The sequence below is a fragment of the Arachis ipaensis genome, chromosome B4 (assembly GCF_059453495.1).
Source record: "Arachis ipaensis isolate K30076 ecotype BB chromosome B4, ASM5945349v1, whole genome shotgun sequence".
NCBI lineage: Eukaryota > Viridiplantae > Streptophyta > Magnoliopsida > Fabales > Fabaceae > Arachis > Arachis ipaensis.
The window spans coordinates 68277537-68296501 of NC_142439.1; the positions used below are offsets into that span (position 1 = coordinate 68277537).

General features: G+C 37.4%; 1 protein-coding gene across 4 annotated transcripts; it reads right to left on the reverse strand.

The window, feature by feature from the left end:
* Positions 1 to 388: 388 nt before the first annotated feature.
* On the reverse strand, positions 389 to 8995 carry LOC107639324 (RAF-like serine/threonine-protein kinase 20). 4 transcript variants are annotated; one of them, XM_088483471.1, is made up of 10 exons: positions 8762 to 8995; positions 5154 to 8341; positions 4991 to 5077; positions 4008 to 4160; positions 3297 to 3460; positions 3062 to 3209; positions 2134 to 2256; positions 1953 to 2040; positions 861 to 1037; positions 389 to 642 (listed from the first exon to the last, which is right to left on the reverse strand). In XM_088483471.1, the coding sequence occupies exons 2-9, from the start codon at positions 7941 to 7943 to the stop codon at positions 862 to 864; spliced, it is 3729 nt and encodes a 1242-aa protein (XP_088339597.1). In that variant the 5' UTR covers positions 7944 to 8341; positions 8762 to 8995; the 3' UTR covers positions 389 to 642; position 861. The 4 variants fall into 4 exon arrangements, with proteins under 4 accessions (XP_088339597.1, XP_088339598.1, XP_016198286.1 ...); XM_088483472.1 differs by lacking the exon at positions 4991 to 5077; XM_016342800.3 differs by having other exon boundaries at positions 389 to 1037.
* Between the last annotated feature and the right edge of the window lie 9970 nt (positions 8996 to 18965).

An 18965-nucleotide genomic window follows, 5' to 3' on the forward strand; every position in this document is an offset into this window, starting at 1 on the left:
ACTCTTTTTTTTTTTTTTTAAATAACTCTCTTGTTTCAAACAATTTATCAAATTTAAAATATATTAGCAAATTCCTTAATTGTGAATTTTAAATTTTCAGTCAATTAAATTAAACCAGATAGTTTCTTTCAATCCAATTTAAAATTAAGAAATTAACTAAATAATTTTCTAGATCTTACATCGCTAGCAAGCAGTGAGATTGCAGTGGATGCAAGATGAAGAGAGGGTAAGAGAAAATGTAAATGTAAATGTGAAGATAAAAATAAAATTTCAAAATAATTGACTGATATTGGCTAATTTTCTAATTAAACTCTCATGTAAAAGAGTAAAAAAGTAAATAACATTAAAGTTCACCATGTAAAAGGCATGCAAAAGGACACTAACACTATAGGCTAAAACTTAAAAAAATTAAAAATATAAATATAAAAGTTACAACGTTGTGTCCAAAAAAGATAAGGGGAAGGATTAGAGAGGATAATTACATTAATAAAATCATACACACTGTAGTCTTTTTATATTATATACATCAAAGAAGCTTTTCTTTGTGCCACTCTTTTTCCCTTCTATGTTTTCTGGCAGAATGTCCAATCATGCACCAAGCAGAAAATTGGTAGATCAAAACAACTGTACCATGCTCTCAACCTAAGCTTTTACAGAAAAGAATAAACAAATGAATATATCACAACTATAAAAAATAACAAGAAACAATAGCCAAATTATCCTGATAACCCGCACGCCAATCTCAGTCGTAGTCTTCTTGAGTGCTTCTTTAAAGGTTGTGTATAAGATGAAGGTCCCGGGCAATTGAAATTAACTGCAAAATTTATGTCTTGGTCTCATGAAGCACTGGTAGGTCTTACCTCATGAAGTTCCCTTTACTTGAAGTGCTATAGACATGGATCGTAACCTGCTGGTTATCTCCGTGAATGATGGTCGGCTGTTGGGGTCAGCTGACCAGCACTCTTCCATTAGCTTCCTCCATCCAGGATCACAGCGTTCCGGAATAGGTGGTCGAAGAGTGTTCTTTACAATCCCCCCTAAATGGACAATATTCATCATCAGGAAAGCTTGTCAGTAATTGATGTAATTAAGCTGTCGGTATTCTTCAAGGTTGGTACACATTAAGGGCAAGTAATGTACAGTGTTTATTCTGAATTCTGGAATGAATTTCAGGATATCCTAATGCTGTGTATATAACTTTATCACGTTCCAAATTTAGTAGTATGGGATGATATACATTGATGATAACTATATTTACAGAGATTGATTCTTTTCCCAAAACAGCTAGATTATACATTGAGGTTCCCCACTTCTCTCACGTTCTTAACAATGTATTAGAGCCCAGTTGTGAACGACATGGAGAGGGCTACGTATTTAAGGAGAATTATTATTTGGTTCTTTCCCCATAATAACTAGTTTTTAAGGTTTGGTTTCCGACTTTCCTTAGGTGCTTAACAGTTCAAAATTCAGGCTAACATTAATCCTTAATTTCTAATTCACAAAATGATAAACGATTTGACCTTGAACAATTATGCTACTTGCATTTTGGAACAACTTGTTTGTTTTATTGTCTTTTCATCGAAACAAAACTCTTGGTATAAAACTAAGAGCAGTGAGTCAACTCAGCTACAATGATCAATCACAAATGTTTAATGCTACAATCTAAAAGAATTGAAGCACTAGATAGCTTAAGAAAGAAGCACAAGCCTCTAAACTCATTCCCCTTACACATATCTGTCACAGCTGACCAAATGCAGAAAAAATGCTACTCCTTAGAGTAAGGTTTCATTTCTCTTTATGATGTTTTATTCCTTCCAGGAAATTTTTTCTAATACTTTACTCGCAAGATTTTAGCTTTCCTTTTGTTTGTTATGATTCCAAGTTTCACTTCTGTAACTATTTCTCAGATAAAATGAGACATAATTAGAGATTTTTCTTTGAGATTTTCTTACCAATAATGGCACCACAATGCATGTCTGCATATGGTTCCTCCCCTGTGAATAACTCCCACAATGAGATGCCAAAGGAGAAAACATCAACCTGTCAAAATCATTATTCCACAACCTAAATACCAGACAAAAGATTCATAGATCCCCATAAATTGCTGAAATTCATTTGAAATGTCCTAGTTACCTTTTCAGAAACCCGGCTACTGCTGCCATTCAACAGCTCTGGTGCCATCCATGGAAGGGTTCCTCGTACACCCCCAGACACAAGTGTATTTCGTTTGATCCTTGATAATCCAAAATCTCCAACCTGGGAAAGAAAAATTGTTAAGATTCATGGTTACTCAGTGGAAATAATAAAGTAAGGAACTAGACAAAAGAGTAAAATAATATATTACTCTTGTGTAGAACAATATATCTTAGCATAGAATAGTGGGATGAAGTGATGAAGGGTTGGGGATTGGGAATGGGGTAGAGTTAGAGTTGTGTTTACGTTAGGAGGGATAGTTTGGGAATTCTGGTAGTTTTTTTAGTGTTTAGATAGTTTTGTCTATTGGAACCCATTTTTCATGAGTACAATATCAGTTTTGTTTTCTCGTTAGATTTGCCAGCGTTTTGAACATTTGTGGGTATAAATGACAGTTTATTCCTCGGCATATTTCAACAAAAATAATAAATATGTTGCGAAAGAAAAAAAGAATACTAGGAAAAAAAATTCTTGAGAACTGAGAATACGTCATTAATCTGCATCAAGTGTAGAATTGAGTTGAGCTTAGCATCTCCAAAATACTAGAAGAATATTAACGAAGGCAATTAAATAGAATTATTTCAAATCTAACACACTCCTAGTACAACTATTTTAGTTTGAGAATTGGCCGAATGATAAAAACTACAGGCATTCAAAAGAAATTAACTAGAATCATGGCTTCATGATTTAGAATGGGCCAGAGGCTATAATATAAGTCGATAGTGTTTTTATTGAGATAAAGGAAACAGAAGAGAAAGGATTCTAGGATTTAAAAAACAATGAAATTTGTAAGTGGATAAATTAAAGAGTAAAAAATTAATTGGAGTAAAATTGATAATTCAAAAGATAAGTGCTAGTCCATTCTTACTTTGCATACGGGTCGCTGTGGATCCCTTAGATTCACAAGCAAGTTGTCACATTTCAAATCAAAATGGACAATGTTTTTCGAGTGCAAATATTCCATACCAAAAGCTGCATCCATGGCAATTATCAGCTTTCTACGACGATCTAGTAATCTGCATAAAGAGTAGGAGAGTAGGAGATTCACTATATGCATACACGAGTTAATAAATTTGGTATTAACAGAAATGGACCAAGGCTACCTTTCTTTCTTGATGAGGACATGCCTAAGAGAACCATTAACCATGAACTCTGTTACTGTTGCTAAGGTTCCGCCAACCCCATCTGGTACTATTCCATAAAATGCCACCACATTTGGATGGTGAAGATTTGAGAGGATTTGTGCCTCTCTCCAGAAGTCTTTTGCCTAATCAAGTGAAAAAACATAGCCAGGTTCATATACATAGAATATTTTCATAATTTTATAATCTGCCAATAGTTTTCTTATGTTTTAATTGATTGAAATTTGGGGATAGGCATGGTTGAGCACATAGCAGTAGTACATAAGACATCTCCTTTTCTTACGGCCAAAATGTAAAACCTTACGTTTAAATTGATCAAAATTTGGGGATAGGCACGGTTGAGCACATAGCTTACAAGTTAGCCTTTCCTATGTCTCATTTGAGTTTGGGATTACGTAATCAACTCTCATTCCCCCTCCCCTAATTACCCATTAGGAGTAATCCTAGCTTTACTATCTTTGCTTTAAAAAGGATCAGGGAAAGACATAGATAGATGGGAGACGGAACAAGCCAGGATGCAAGATGTGAAGAAATATTAATTCAACTTAGTTTCATCCCTCTACTTATTTACATGAGGAAAGGTTAAACCCGTGGTTGTATACCAAGATGCAAGAGATGTATGTTATTAATAAACTACAACTTGTTGAGAACAAAACTGCCCTAATGACTCACCAACCGTTCTTGCTCAGAAGATCTCCCTGCAAAGCAGCTCCTTTTAATTCTCTTTATAGCAACATCTGTTCCCCGCCATTTTCCATGATAAACAGTTCCATAAGTACCAGATCCTAACTCCAAAAGGTCTTCGAGATCAGCATTCCTTATTATCTGAATGAAATAATATATGATCAAATGCAGAAAAGAACGTAAATATAATATGAAGAAAATGGCCAAGCAAATGCAATAAGCTTCCTTCAGGGCAATTTAACAGTAGAGTGCACTTTAATCAAATAAGTAACAACCCTTTAATCAAATAAGTAACAATGGCGTTTGGATTTATAATTTAATAATAACAGATAGAGACAGCTGCACTAACTGTGCATTTAACTATCTTCTAATCATTATGGCACTGACTGGCAAAGCATATAGTTCAATAGAATATAGAGAAATACGGCCACAAACTGGTTAAAATGACCATGAAATAACTACAGAACTTGTAAATGTTAGAAATATGGAACACGATGTAACAAAAAATAAAGAAAGAAGGAAATAATGATGCACTTTAATTCATAAAGGAGACCAGGAAATCTTTCTACCACACCATTCTAGTACCTTTTATTTTGCTGCATGACCTAGATTAAAACCTTACCCCAACCCCACTGCCAGCAAAACTGGAAGCCTTAAATAATTGATCAGGTCTTCCAAATGCAACCAATTGAGGCCATCATGAGTATCCAAAATTATTTCATGTTGCCACTTATCAAATCAATTAAGCGATAAGCAATTCTAAATTGCCACATTTATAACATAGCATTTCACCAAGAAATTATGACAAAAAAATCTTTTCATACTTGACAAGAATGAGTTTAAATCAGAAACTAGAACATTCAGTCTTTTTAAGGATGCTGAATAAGAAATGAATCGTAACGTCCAAATTAAAAGTTTTTGAATCATGAAAAATGTAAACCAACAGAGTTAACAAATAAGTGAGGGTCAACCTGCAAACCATATATGCTGGCTTCCATTTCTGCTATCATTGCATCAGAAAGGAAGTCATGCTTGTCTGTTTGATTGTCTTTAAAATCCTATCAGTGAGAATAAGAGATTGAGAAATTGTAAAGAAATTAACATAGACTCTAATGTGAGTTCAGTATATCCTACCTCCAGTTCAGACTCTGGGAGGATGCTTTCTGCTTCTGTATGAGCAAGGGATCCAACATCACTTCCTATATCATCCACGGAATTTGAGCTCTGTACCAATGAAGACTCAACATTTGGAGGAGAAACACTAATCACATTGTCTCCTACTACAAATGGCTGTACCCGGCTTGCCTCGTGACACCATTGTATATTCTTTGATGGATCTGACAGATCAATGATTTGATCTGTACTGCTCACCGAGTCATCAAGGAAAGAAGGTGCCCTTCTAAAAGAAGTATTCTCGCCTGCAGTATTCACATTCATTGGCAAGTTGAACTTTGGACCATAATCAACAGGAGGTGAAGCAGGGTGCAATCTAGCCGAGCTTAGTGTTGAATTTTCATGAAATCCTGAAGCCAGTTGGTTCTCAGAAAGCTGAATTGGTGCACATTTAAGAGAGTCTGGGTTAATGGATAGCTCAAAGAAATTATTGCCCAGATTACTTTTGCCAGAAGAGCTTTCTTCGTCTTTTAATGGGGCATTTAAATCAAATATCCTGGTCAATGAAAAGTCAATATCTTGTTTCCCGTTCAAACCTTCAGCTAATGCACATTTCTTGCTATCATCAGTCCTTTGGCTCATATCAAGAAGATCAGATGGGATCTTGTCCACGATATTATTTGGAGAAAGTTCCGCCATACCAGATGATGCAGGAATTCTATCCTCAGATGTAACCTCCCAATTCTTTTGCACATTAACCTGAGAATTTGAGTTACTAGGAAGGAAGGAGTCCAAAAGATGCAATTCACTCATGTTTCCCATATCAATGATGGCTGGTTTCTCAACATAAACATTTCCATTATTACTCGGAAAGCAATTATACTCTTCAATTATCTTCATCTTTTCTAATTTAACAGAGTTATCTTGAATATCATTTGCTACAAAGCTATAGTCAGTTAATCTGGACTGTGCTTTAGGGTACCTATTTTCAGTTGAAATGCTACCATTATAAACATCACAGTTCATTCCTAATGAATCTGAATATGGAGAAGAAGATGTCATTTCTTGCCTTTTGCACAGCTCGGTGGAGTCACCTTTTGGTATCGTACTTTGTATTTGGGGATGGTGGAGAATAGGATCACGTTGAAGCTCCAAAGGATTCCCTTGTGAGATATTAGAAAGAAGGATTGAAGATAATTGAGTATTTTCAAGGTTCAAGGAAAAAGATTGGCCAATTCTTTCTTGTGAGCAGTAACCAGACCTAACAGCACTCTCATGCAATTGTGAATCAGAAAAAGCATGTGGCAGCCCATAGGGGGAACCAGAAATTCCATCAGATTCAGCTTGTTGACAAATTGGATCTTCCAAGCATGAAAGAGGATTTCCAAAGTAGTTTCCCTTTTCCCTTTGAAACAGCCTTTCACCAAATAATTTACCCTCGCAACCATGAGTCACAAATCCCTTGCCAAGATTGTAGTTGCCGAAGTGCTGTCCATTGAGTATCTTGGACTGACCAGCAGCTGCATGCTGAGGGTATTGCCAATCAGCAATGACAGTGCCAGAGTTCTCAGGGGGTAGCAGAGCAGTAACAAATGACACATTGCTCTCGGTACTTCCCTGAAACCGTTCATTACCAAGAAATGGAACATAACCTGCACTAGAACCTGATACCTGAATAGGAATAGGAGAAACTGATTTGTTCAGAACCCCATCTCCATTTAAAGAATTAATAGCACCCCTGTTCTCAAAGGCAGAAGAGGGATTTGCAGAAATTTTCTGAAAAACTGGAGCAAACTGACTTGCTTCATTGGTCAAACTCATCCCACCATTGTTGTTCCTTGGACTGGGATCTGCTATGCCATTCACGGCAACAACATATTGGTAGTCAGGATCACTTTGTTGAATCATGCTCACTTCAGTTAACGGCGTCTCTTCAGATTCAGTCAAAGGAACCAAAAAAATTCTAAGTCTTTGAGAACCTTCACGCCTTTCAAACCCATGGTATTCCTCTGTCATATTTTGAAGATCCTCCTCCGAGGAAACAGATATTAGAGCATCCAGATCCTCCCCAGGAAGCTGGTATTTGATTGTGTGAGGTTGCCTACAAATACTCGAGGTCTTCTTTACAAGCTCTTCCCATGATAAATCCTTTCTTGTAGATATTATGCGGGTCTCTCCCCCTACATATCTGAGTTTCCCATCACTAGGCCTGGGTAATATTTTTCCACCAGAGCTGCATAGAAGCTTCATTTTCCATGGCAAAGAATCATCCAAAGTTCCTGAAACAGAAAATCCATTAGAATGTGAAGACTCACATCTGAGAAGGGGTGATACAACCGGTCTGGCACCAGGATGATCACCAGTCGATGATTGAACTCTGTTCCTCGTACCACGATCTCCAGGTACTGTTTTTCTTAAACTGACTCCAGGAACCCCATTTTTCATCTCCTGATCCTGCTTGTTTAGAGAGGGAATTTCAGCTATCTCAGCAGCATTCTCAGAGTCCATTCTCCTCAAGCCTAAAATATTACTAAGTTCTTCATATCTCACATGGCCATTCTCCCTACTCAACATAATTCTATGCTCAGAACTTCGAGATATATCAGGTGAATCAGGAACTCTTCCTGCAGAAACTCCATCATGACTGATATTCTCTGAAAATCCTCTTCCAGTGGCTAGAACAATATTATTATACACAATCTGTCCTGTATCTGAACCACAACCTAACTCAGGCTGGATGTGTTGAGGAAGCACACCAAGGTCCTTTGCAGTGTTGGCACCTAATTTGTTACCTGTCTTATTTTGTGCCATATCAACAGTTCAGCTGCTCAAGCTACTAAATCTTTTTGCAAAATACTGGTATAGTAATAACGCAAGAAGTGTGACCGGTTCACTGACACACCAATTCATCTCCAAAATTTCCATACCTGATGACACCCAAATTCTCAAGAGGAGTGGGACCACCAGCAATCAAACTCAGAACAAAACATAAAACTAATTCCAACTTTATCTAGCTATCCTACTTCACATACACATATGCACAAAGAAACTAACCCTGGAATATTTACAAGTGCAAATAGTAACTATGACTGATTTATGGCATTTACAACAGAGTTGAGAGTCAGAAAACCGCCAATATGACACGAAACTTGTGATAACTAATAATTGAAGTGAACTGACTTCCGCAACACTTCCATCAGCATTTCAGGCTGTGTATGAAGAATTAAATGTAAGAGTTATCAGCCAAAATATTCCAGAGTGAAACTAAGCAATAAATATTCTCAAGCTGTTCATACATGAATTCAACACAGATATCGTCAATCACTCAAAATCCGAAATTCTCCAGATTTCAAAGGATGGTAACCAAGGAAACAGTAAGCATTTTCAAGCTGTTCATGCGAAAAATTTAACATCGGTATCGATCAAAATACAGAGTTCCCATAATAAAAAAAGTTTGTCGCCCTTGTTCATATCAAGAAAACGTACTTAAGACTGAAAGCAAGAATTTTCAAGTTGTTCACGCAATTGCAATACGGATATGTGAAATCCAGAAACTGGAGTTGGATCAATTGATATAAATTGAGTTAAGTTTAAGGTTGACGAAAAGGAAAAGGGTTAACGTAGCTTACGCATCAAGGATCAATCCGGAGCTTCGGATTGCAACATTGGCGAATTGCCGAGATTGAAGTAGCAAAATAACACACGAAGGCCGTAGCCATGGAAAAGCAAAGTTGGATCTCACACAACACGAACAAACACACACACTCTCTCTCTCTCTCTCTCTCTCTCTCTGCAATATTTTTGTTGCTTCCAATGCTCCTACGTGGACACATTCTTTTTAGTTTTAAATTTTTTGGAAGCTTAATAAGCCGTGCCATAAAATTAGACTATTTAATTGAAAAATATTAAAAGGCAAGAATTTATTAATTTTAGTTATCAATCCTATTTCTTTAATTAACAATAATATATTTTAATTTATATTTTTAAATATTAATAATTAATTAATAACTATAAACAATAAATTTTAATAATATTTTTATATTTTATTTAATTTTTAATTTATTAACTTAAAATTAATATGTTAATTATATATATATATATACTTATTCTTATAGTATCTGTTCTGATAATTATCTGAAACGTTGATTTGGGCCTGGACGTGAGGTCCAAACTCCTTGTGGAGCAATGTCCGATTGTTCTCATTTCGAGATGCTGCCATCCGAGTTCCTCGTAGGGAGGTGGAGGTAGTACCTGCAAGAGACTCCGATACTTAAGTTAGCAAGGGCTTTAGGCAAGTTTTTTAGTAGATTAAAACGTAAATTATACTTGAAGGGTGTCAGTATATTTATAATAGAATGTTAATCACCTTTGTTGGAGTAGTTCCACCTTTATGGGTGGATGATCGTTCCCTTTATCTTGGGAGTTGTTGAGACCTATCTTTTAAAGAAGATAGAGATAGTGGAGAGATTCGCAGAGGTAGTTACTTGCTTGAGCAAGCAGTGCTAGGCTCCTTTCATGGTGTCCGACCTCTTTAAAGAGGTCGGGTATGGGTTGGAGGCCCTCTCTCTGGGTCGGACCTTTTCTCCTTATTGGGCATGACTTTATTCGTTGGGCCAAGGTATAAACAGTGCCCCTGCTTTAGTTCGAGTTTCATGTTAGGTCGGGCTTGAGCATTTAGTGACTTCAGTTTCTACGTCGAGTATGCTACCCTCAGGAGGTCGGGCACTCGATGTATTTTTGAAAATTTGAACGTTGCCTCCTTAAATGAGGGGGCGAACGTTGCGCGGCAGTTTCTGTGAGATTCGCGCATGTCTTTAAGAGGGGTTTGAAAAGGCCTTTCTTACCCTTTTCTCATGTAAAAGCACTTTGGCTCTCCCTCTTCTTCTTTTCCACATTTCTGAAAGTCTTTCACCTCTTTTTCTTCGCAGAGAACCTTCTATTTTTCTTTGTTACTGTGAGGATTCCCTCTTTTCCCTTCTTGCTTTTCAATCGCTCTTACTTCTAAGATTTCTTTGTCTTAGATCTTGTGAAGGTTTTAGCTTGTTTTTGTGGAGAGAAACGATTGTGGTTTTTCCATTTGACGTGCCCCTCCTTCTTCGAATTTTCAAGGTTGGTGCTTTTATTAGTAGCTTTATTTGTCTTGCAACTGTCTTGAATGGCTTTCAAACAGTAATGCTAGGAATAGGCTTCTTAGTTTTGTGGATTCTTGGATTTTGGCTGCAGTCTTAGTTGCTTTCTTTGAAACTTTTCTTTGGGAGAGTCATTGACTACCGCCGTTTAGTCTGAAAACTTCTTTTGAATCCACTTTTGTTGATTGACTCACTGTTGGTTATCTAGGGGAATTTCTGAGTTTTTATGGAACTATATTTGTAACCGTTTTGCTGTTTGTTATCGTATTGCCCCCAATGGTACCGCTGCTATGTAACGATGTCGTTACTAATAGCATAGGAGAGATATTATTTTTTATGCTTTTTGTATGTAGAGGGGATTTAAAACTGCGATGATGTGTTTTATTTGTTTTTGCCTGATCTATTTTGGACGTCGTCTAAGTTCTTTCAGTGACGATCTCTTTATTTTGCATTTGTATGTATAGATTTTATGTCGCGCTATGTTATTCTCAGTATGTAGACCAAAGTTCCTACTAGTCTCCTAAATTGGGTAGATACCTCTGTTCTTTCTAGTGACCCCGTAGTTTGATAAGCAATATTGTGAGGAGTTCCATAGACACCATAAAATTTGTGAGAATAGAGAGCATGAGAGAAATTACGAGTTAGTAGTGCTCGATCTCGAAGAGAGAATATGTTTTCCTCCTCTAGATGGCTCGGAACGCCCTTTCTTTTATGCCTACGGTTGCTCTTTCTTAAAGTTAGGCGTTTTACTCCCCTTTACCGATTTTAAATCAAACATTCTTCGGGCTTATAACGTTGCTCCTTCTCAACTTCACCTGAATTCTTGAGCTTTCTTAAAGATATTCTAGCTTCTCTGCTAAGAACTTGAGGTTCGACCTTCTACTAAGGTCTTCTTTTATTTGTTTATTTTGACCAACCCCGGGACGTTGAAAGGAGAGGCTTCTTGGTTTTTCTTTCGCGTTGTCCACGGTAGAAAAAGTTTTTTTTTTTTTTTTTTCCATTTTTGATGAGTCTTTCCATGATTTCAAGAACTATTTCTTTAAAATTCGTTCTGTAGAGGGTGCCCAACCTTGCTATCTAGATGATAATGATGAGCCCTCGTTTCTCTTGTACTGGCAAGAGGAGCCTGTTATAACTAAGTATAGTGTAGATAACTTAGATAAGGTCGAAAAATCTTTTGTGAATGTGTTGCAAGAGTGCTGGGGTTGGGCCCCTTATTTGGACACATAGAAATTTCTAGGGGAGCCCGGTCATCTTCGGTCTGAGCTAGGTAGCTTTCCGACCTTTAGCTCCCAAGGTTTGATAGTTGTACTTTGTTTACTAATGGACTTTTATTTTTAACTTGCACATACCATGGCTCCTAAGAATACGGCGATGAAACATCTTCATCAAACCCGGAAGACAGTCGTGGCCTGAAGTGTTCAAGACAAAGAACCGGGAGTACCTCCTCCGAGTCATCCCCTAAGAAATCGGATTTAGGCCCTTTGGCTCAAAAGAAGGTCATTCCTACCCCGAGAAGTCAGCTGATCCCGCTTGACCCTCCTCTAGAGAGCTCTGCTGTCCCGCCTTAAGAGAACTCTGCTGCCCCGCCTCCTCTTCCATCTTCGAAACCTTCTCTCAAGAAGCAAAAGACTTCAAAAAAAAAAACATAAAACTTGATGACCGGAATTCACTACCCACATATAATGAGTGATGAATCCGTTCTTTGGCAAGCGCACCAAATTGTCGTCAAGTAATAACCCACAATGGAGTGGGATCGTATCCACAGAGATTAACGGACTAAGGCAAACAATAGTTAATTGATTATCCTAGTTAGACTATTCATTAAGGAGAGATAAGCAACAAGAAAATGTAAATGACATGAAAGTAAAGGAAAGCAATAAAGTGCAAGAAAGTAAATGGCAAAGAAAGTAAAGTACAAGAAAGTAAAGTGCTGGAAATGTAAAGTGCAGAAAAGTAAATAACCATAAAGTAAATAAAAGAAAGAAAGATAAAATAAACATTGGGACCAAGAGATATTGCATTCTCCGGATTAATTGATTTCATCTCATCTTCAATCATGCAACTCATTGACCTCTTGGCAATCATGATTGATTGAGCCCCAATCCCTTGGTGACTCAATCTCTCAAATCTTGATCAATAGCCAATTCCTTGGTCTAATTGCTCATGAGAAGAGATGAAGCTTGTTCCCTTATTATACCACACACTTTCCTAGGTCCAAGTAGAGGGAGGATTATATGTCACCATATCCAAACACCAAAACCCAAATCCTATTCAAGTGTGAGAAAGAATTTCAAGCATGGTTTTATGTTTCCTCTTCCAAGGTTCCCATAAAACCCAATTACATTCAATCTCTTTTCCAAGATAATTGAATGCTATCATGAAGAACAAAATTCTTTCTAGTAAATCAAAGAGAGATGAAGAGAAGAAGATGAATAAAAACAATCAATCCATTGAAAAATAATAGAGCTCTCTTTCCCAATGAAATGAGTTAGTAATTCATAACTAAAAGATATTTACAAAAGTAAGAAAGAAAAGAAAGAAAACTGATGGTGAATAGAGAGGGGTCCGAAGACTTCCTCCTATCCATCGATGAGTAATTCTATGAAACTAATGCCTTTATATAGGCTCTCCTAAATTACAAACTTAAATAAAATTAAAAGCAAATTACAATGAAATGAAAATAAACTATTCTAGATGCTTATTGTGGCCTTGATTGATTGATGAGTGTGGCTAGAATGAGAGTTGGAGTGGGCTTGATTGAAGGTTGGGGGCTGCAGGAAGAAGTTGGCGTGTGGTTCCAAGTGCCACTCCCACTTGATTTTGCCCTTTGGAGTATGACCCACTTTGTAAAGTTGAAAGTATGGAGATTTTTGGGCCTTAAAATGAACGTCCACTATAAAGTATTATATATTGTTGGAAAGCCTTGAATGTTAGCTTTTCAACGCCTTTAGAATCAACTCATTTGGACCTCTGTAACTCAAGTTATGCCCACTTGAAAGTGGATAGGTCACTCTGTCAGGTAGCCCGGCGTGCCACGCCCATTCTCTGGTGTGCCACAGCAATATATTATGAAACTGACGTGCCACGCCCACTCTTTGGCATGCCACGCCTTAAATGATGCTCTCTGGACATTAGAACTGGCGTGCCACGCCCAGATCCTCAAGTGGCACGCCCATTATGAAAATAAAGTTGGCATGCCACGCCTTCGATGTCAAGTGGCACGCCCAGATTTTGCAACGCTGAAATAATGGTATTTTTCACCTCAAGTTTTAATGTTCACTCTAGAGTATTATATATCGTTGGAAAGCTCTTGATGTCAGCTTTCCAATGCCACCATGATCATATCATTTGGACCTCTACGACTCAAGTTATGTCCCTTTGAAGATGAAGAGGTCAAGCTGGTAACTCTACAGTGACGTGTTTTGCTCCCGGTGATTTCGGGGTCGATATCTTCCTCAATTTCGGTGTCCATCATAAAGTGTTATATATGGTTGGAAAGTCCTGGATGTCTACTTTCTAATGGTACTAGAATTATTATATTTGGAGTTGTTTATCTCAAGATATTTTCATTTAAATGAAAGGAGGTCAGGCTGGCATATGCCCCGGCGTGCCACGCCCACTTCTAGGCGTGCCACGCCCATAGTGGGGCTCAAAATCACTCCTCTGGAACTTAAGTCTGGCATTCCATGCCTAAAACAACAAGTGGCACGCCCTCTTTAAGATCTTGGCTTCACAAACTTGGCGTGCCACGCCCACAGCTCCAAGTGGCACGCGCATGTAAAATTCTTCAACCTTCTTTGCTGGAATGTTGGCATGGCGTGCCACGCCCAGAGCTTCAAGTGGCACGCCCATTGTTGAAAGTTGGTTCAAAAGCTTGGTGTGCCACGCCCAGAGCTTCAAGGGGCACGCCCAACTTCACACGCCCATTTTTATTTATTGTTTCCCTTCCCCTTTTGTTGCTCTTTTTCACCTGAAATTCAACACAGCCCATTTCAAAGCAATGTTCCATAATATATATCATTTGGTTTATGAAATTGTATTGATAAATGAGATTATGCTCTTTTTATGATCCTTTTAGATAAGAAAAAGGGTACATGATGCGCAGTCATCACAACACAAAACTTAAACTTTGCTTGTCCTCAAGCAAACAAAGAATCATGCAATAAAGTTTGACAAACTAAGGTGAAAAGAGTAGTAATTTTTATGTTCATGGTTGGCTAGTTACTTATGCATGCTACAATCACAAAAGAGATTCAAATGATTGATGCTTCTATCTATCTCATTTTATGAAATTTTTTTCTTTATGTTCCTTCCTTGAGACAAGCTTTTCATTCTTTTCTTAGCTTAACTTTTTGGGTGCTTTGCACCATGTGTTGAAAGCTACGACTCTAAATGCTTTGTTTTCAAGTATTACCACTTGATACATAAGCACCACAAGCATTTAATTAGAGGTCTCTTTAAGCTCATTTGTTTCTTTTCTTTACTCTCTAATAATTGATTCTCAGAGCCTTGAGCTTTGAGGGAGTGTTTTTGCACTTGAGCCTAGCCTTGACTCTAAGTGTTTTATTTTCAAGCTTTTTGCTTGATACATAAACACCACAAGTACTTAACAAATGAATTGTCATTGGTACTCAGAGCCTTCAGCTTTCTCATTCTTTCCCTTTTTTTTTCTTGCCTTATTTGCATTTGCTTCTTCAAGGTTTTCATGATTTCAAAAATTTCATAAAATGTCCTAGATGAAAATTTCAATTAAACAAATTCAAATGCAATTGAGCAACAATAATCATGCTAGCTTCCCAATACTTATAAGCTCATGCTAACTTCTTCTTTAATGACCTTGTTTGTTTATGATCATGATACTTAATTACTTTTGAACTTACAAAACTCAAGATGGTAGTCATAATATCATAGCACATGTTACAATGCTTATTCACAACACACATGCATACAAGAAAAAAAATAGAAGACAATCATGCAATTTAAATGTATTGGAAATAAGTAAGAGGAAAAGAAACTTTACCACCTTGTAGTTCATCTTCATTGTTGTTGTCACTTTCCTCCTATTCTTCCCCTTCCCACACCAAACTTAGAATGATTACTTGTCCTCAAGCAACAAATAAAACAGTGGTGATGGAGTTTATGATAGTTCATGAATGTCTTAAACAATAGAGTGTTAGTAATACATGTGGTTTAGGCAAGCAAAAATTAAGGATACAATAAAGGCACAAGAAGTAAAAACAGAGACAATGTGATTGCATTAATAAGTGGTGTATGCATGGTACTTTGAATGAAAAATAAGTGGCAACACCAAACTTACTGTGACACCCTCATTTTAAAATGTTGCAAGTACCCAGTGAAGATTCAAACTCAAATTGTTGCATGGCAACACCAAACTTAGAATGCAATCATATGTCAAATTATTGAAAATAAACAAAGCAAAGAATGAAAATTTTACCTATGGTTGGGTTGCCTCCCAACAAGTGCTCTTTTAGTGTCATTAGCTTGACATGTTGTTCTCAACTTTCTTCCTCTTCTTCTAGTTTGTTAAGAGGAAGGACCTCAAGGGAAAGAAGAGTAAGTTGAGGTCCCCTATGTTGGCCTCTTCCCAACAAGCTCTCTTTTGTTGTTAGCTTGATTTGCTTTGCTTGTTGGGGCAGGGGTTGGATTGTTTGCAGTTGACCTTTTCTTCTTTATGAATGTTGTCCTTTGTATCTTGGTCGCAATCTTCATTCCAGTGTTTTGGTTGATTGCCTTCACTTCTTTGTTTTTAGAACTTGGGTGTTGTGAGATGGTTGGAGTATCCTCTTTATCAAGAATATCTTGGAATGGTGGCTCACTTGGTACAAGGATCTCTTTCTCTTGCTCTACCAATTCCTTATTTTCACCCTCATTAAGCACTTTTGCACTCTTTAGACTGATGGCATGATATTCTTCCCCTGGCCAAGAGAAGTCATTGGTTGGTTCATCAACAAAATATTGTGCCAATTGTCTCATTTGCTCTTCTTGATATCTCCTTCAGATTTCCATATCTTCAATCACCTCTCTTACATTTTGCCTTAAAAACTCACTGAGTTGGGCAATGAAGAGATATCTCTAGGAGAGTTCTTCCATTGCAAATTCTAAAAGATTTTGTGGAGGTGCATAGGTTGGACAATTATGGGATGATAGTCTTTGAAGAATGGGGTATGCAGCATTAAAATTCCTTTCAAGGCCAAAATTTCTATAGTTTTTATAACAATATGAACTATTTTGTGGCTCTGGGAGGTATTACATTTCATTTGGTTGCTCATACTCTATCATTCTTTGGTGATATTCCTAGCCACCATTAGGAAAATGACTATAATCATTTTGTGGTGGTGGGCAATATCCCATATGACATGATTGATCAAAAGATGAGGTAGACTCCATTCTTACTTGTAAAAAGCTCTGTCTCAAACAATAATCACCAAAAGAAATTAGAATCTCCATTGTCAAAGATGAGGGATTCTTAGTAAGGCAATAATACAAAAACCTTACTAGCAAGAGAAAATTAAAAGAGTTTAAATGACGAAAAAAAAAGTGTCTAATCTAGGTAATCAACCAATCGATAGTTTGTTAATCACAATTAATCTCCGGCAACGGCGCCATAAAACTTGATGACCAGAATTCACTACCCACATATAATGAGTGATGAATCCGTTCTTTGGCAAGCGCACCAAATTGTCGTCAAGTAATAACCCACAATGGAGTGGGATCGTATCCACAGAGATTAACGAACTAAGGCAAAGAATAGTTAATTGATTATCCTAGTTAGACTATTCATTAAGGAGAGATAAGCAACAAGGAAATGTAAATGACATGAAAGTAAAAGAAAGCAATAAAGTGCAAGAAAGTAAATGGCAAAGAAAGTAAAGTACAAGAAAGTAAAATGCTGGAAATGTAAAGTGCAGAAAAGTAAATAACCATAAAGTAAATAAAAGAAAGAAAGATAAAATAAACATTGGGACCAAGAGATATTGCACTCTCCGGATTGATTGATTTCATCTCATCTTCAATCATGCAACTCATTGACCTCTTGGAAATCATGATTGATTGAGCCCCAATCCCTTGGTGACTCAATCTCTCAAATCTTGATCAATAGCCAATTCCTTGGTCTAATTGCTCATGAGAAGAGATGAAGCTTGTTCCCTGATTATACCACACACTTTCCTAGGTCCAAGTAGAGGGAGGATTATATGACACCATATCCAAACACCAAAACCCAAATCCTATTCAAGTGTGAGAAAGAATTTCAAGCATAGTTTTATGTTTCCTCTTCCAAAGTTCCCATAAAATCCAATTACATTCAATCTCTTTTCCAAGATAATTGAATGCTATCATGAAGAACAAAATTATTTCTAGTAAATCAAAGAGAGATGAAGAGAAGAAGATTAATAAAAACAATCAATTCATTGAAAAACAATAGAGCTCTCTTTCCCAATGAAATGAGTTAGTAATTCATAACTAAAAGATATTTACAAAAGTAAGAAAGAAAAGAAAGAAAACTGATGGTGAATAGAGAGGGTCCGAAGACTTCCACCTATCTAGCCATGAGTAATTCTATGAAACTAATGCCTTTATATAGGCTCTCCTAAATTACAAACTTAAATAAAATTAAAAGCAAATTACAATGAAATGAAAATAAACTATTCTAGATGCTTCTTGTGGCCTTGATTTATTGATGAGTGTAGCTAGAATGAGAGTTGGAGTGGGCTTGATTGAAGGTTGGGGGCTGCAGGAAGAAGTTGGCATGTGGTTCCAAGTGCCACTCCCACTTGATTTTGCCCTTTGGAGTCTGACCCACTTTGTAAAGTTGAAAGTATGGAGATTTTTGGGCCTTAAAATGAACGTCCACTATGAAGTATTATATATTGTTGGAAAGCCCTGAATGTTAGCTTTTCAACGCCTTTAGAATCAACTCATTTGGACCTCTGTAACTCAAGTTATGCCCACTTGAAGGTGGATAGGTCAGTCTGTCAGGTAGCCCGGCGTGCCACGCCCATTCTCTGGTGTGCCACGCCCATATATTATGAAACTGACGTGCCACGCCCACTCTTTGGCATGCCACGCCTTAAATGATGCTCTATGGCCATTAGAACTGGCGTGCCATGCCCAGATCCCCAAGTGGCACGCCCATTATGAAAATAAAGTTGGCATGCCACGCCTTCGATGTCAAGTGGCACACCCAGATTTTGCAACGCTGAAATAATGGTATTTTTCACCTCTAGTTTTAATGTTCACCCTAGAGTATTATATATCGTTGGAAAGCTCTTGATGTCAGATTTCCAACGCCACCATGATCATATCATTTGGACCTCTACGACTCAAGTTATGTTCCTTTGAAGATGAAGAGGTCAGGCTGGTAACTCTACAGTGACGTGTTTTGCTCCCGGTGTTTTCGGGGTCAATATCTTCCTCAATTCCAGTGTCCATCATAAAGTGTTATATATGGTTGGAAAGCCCTGGATGTCTACTTTCTAATGGCACTAGAATCATTATATTTGGAGTTGTTTATCTCAAGATATTTTCATTTAAATGAAAGGAGGTCAGGCTGGCATATGCCCCGGCGTGCCACGCCCACTTCTTGGTGTGCCACGCCCATAGTGGGACTCAAAATCACTCCTCTGGAACTTCAGTCTGGCATTCCATGCCTAAAACACCAAGTGGCATGCCCTCTTTAAGA

Bases quoted from the DNA above. Each gene is read 5' to 3' on its own strand.
- LOC107639324 (XM_088483471.1), bottom strand. From the start codon at position 7,943: ATGGCACAAAATAAGACAGGTAACAAATTAGGTGCCAACACTGCAAAG. The intron at 3,461-4,007 runs GTGAGTCATTAG...TCACTTGATTAG, and splicing joins CTTCTGAGCAAGAACGGTTG to GCAAAAGACTTCTGGAGAGA. The intron at 2,257-3,061 runs GTAAGAATGGAC...TTTCTTTCCCAG, and splicing joins CACAGCGACCCGTATGCAAA to GTTGGAGATTTTGGATTATC.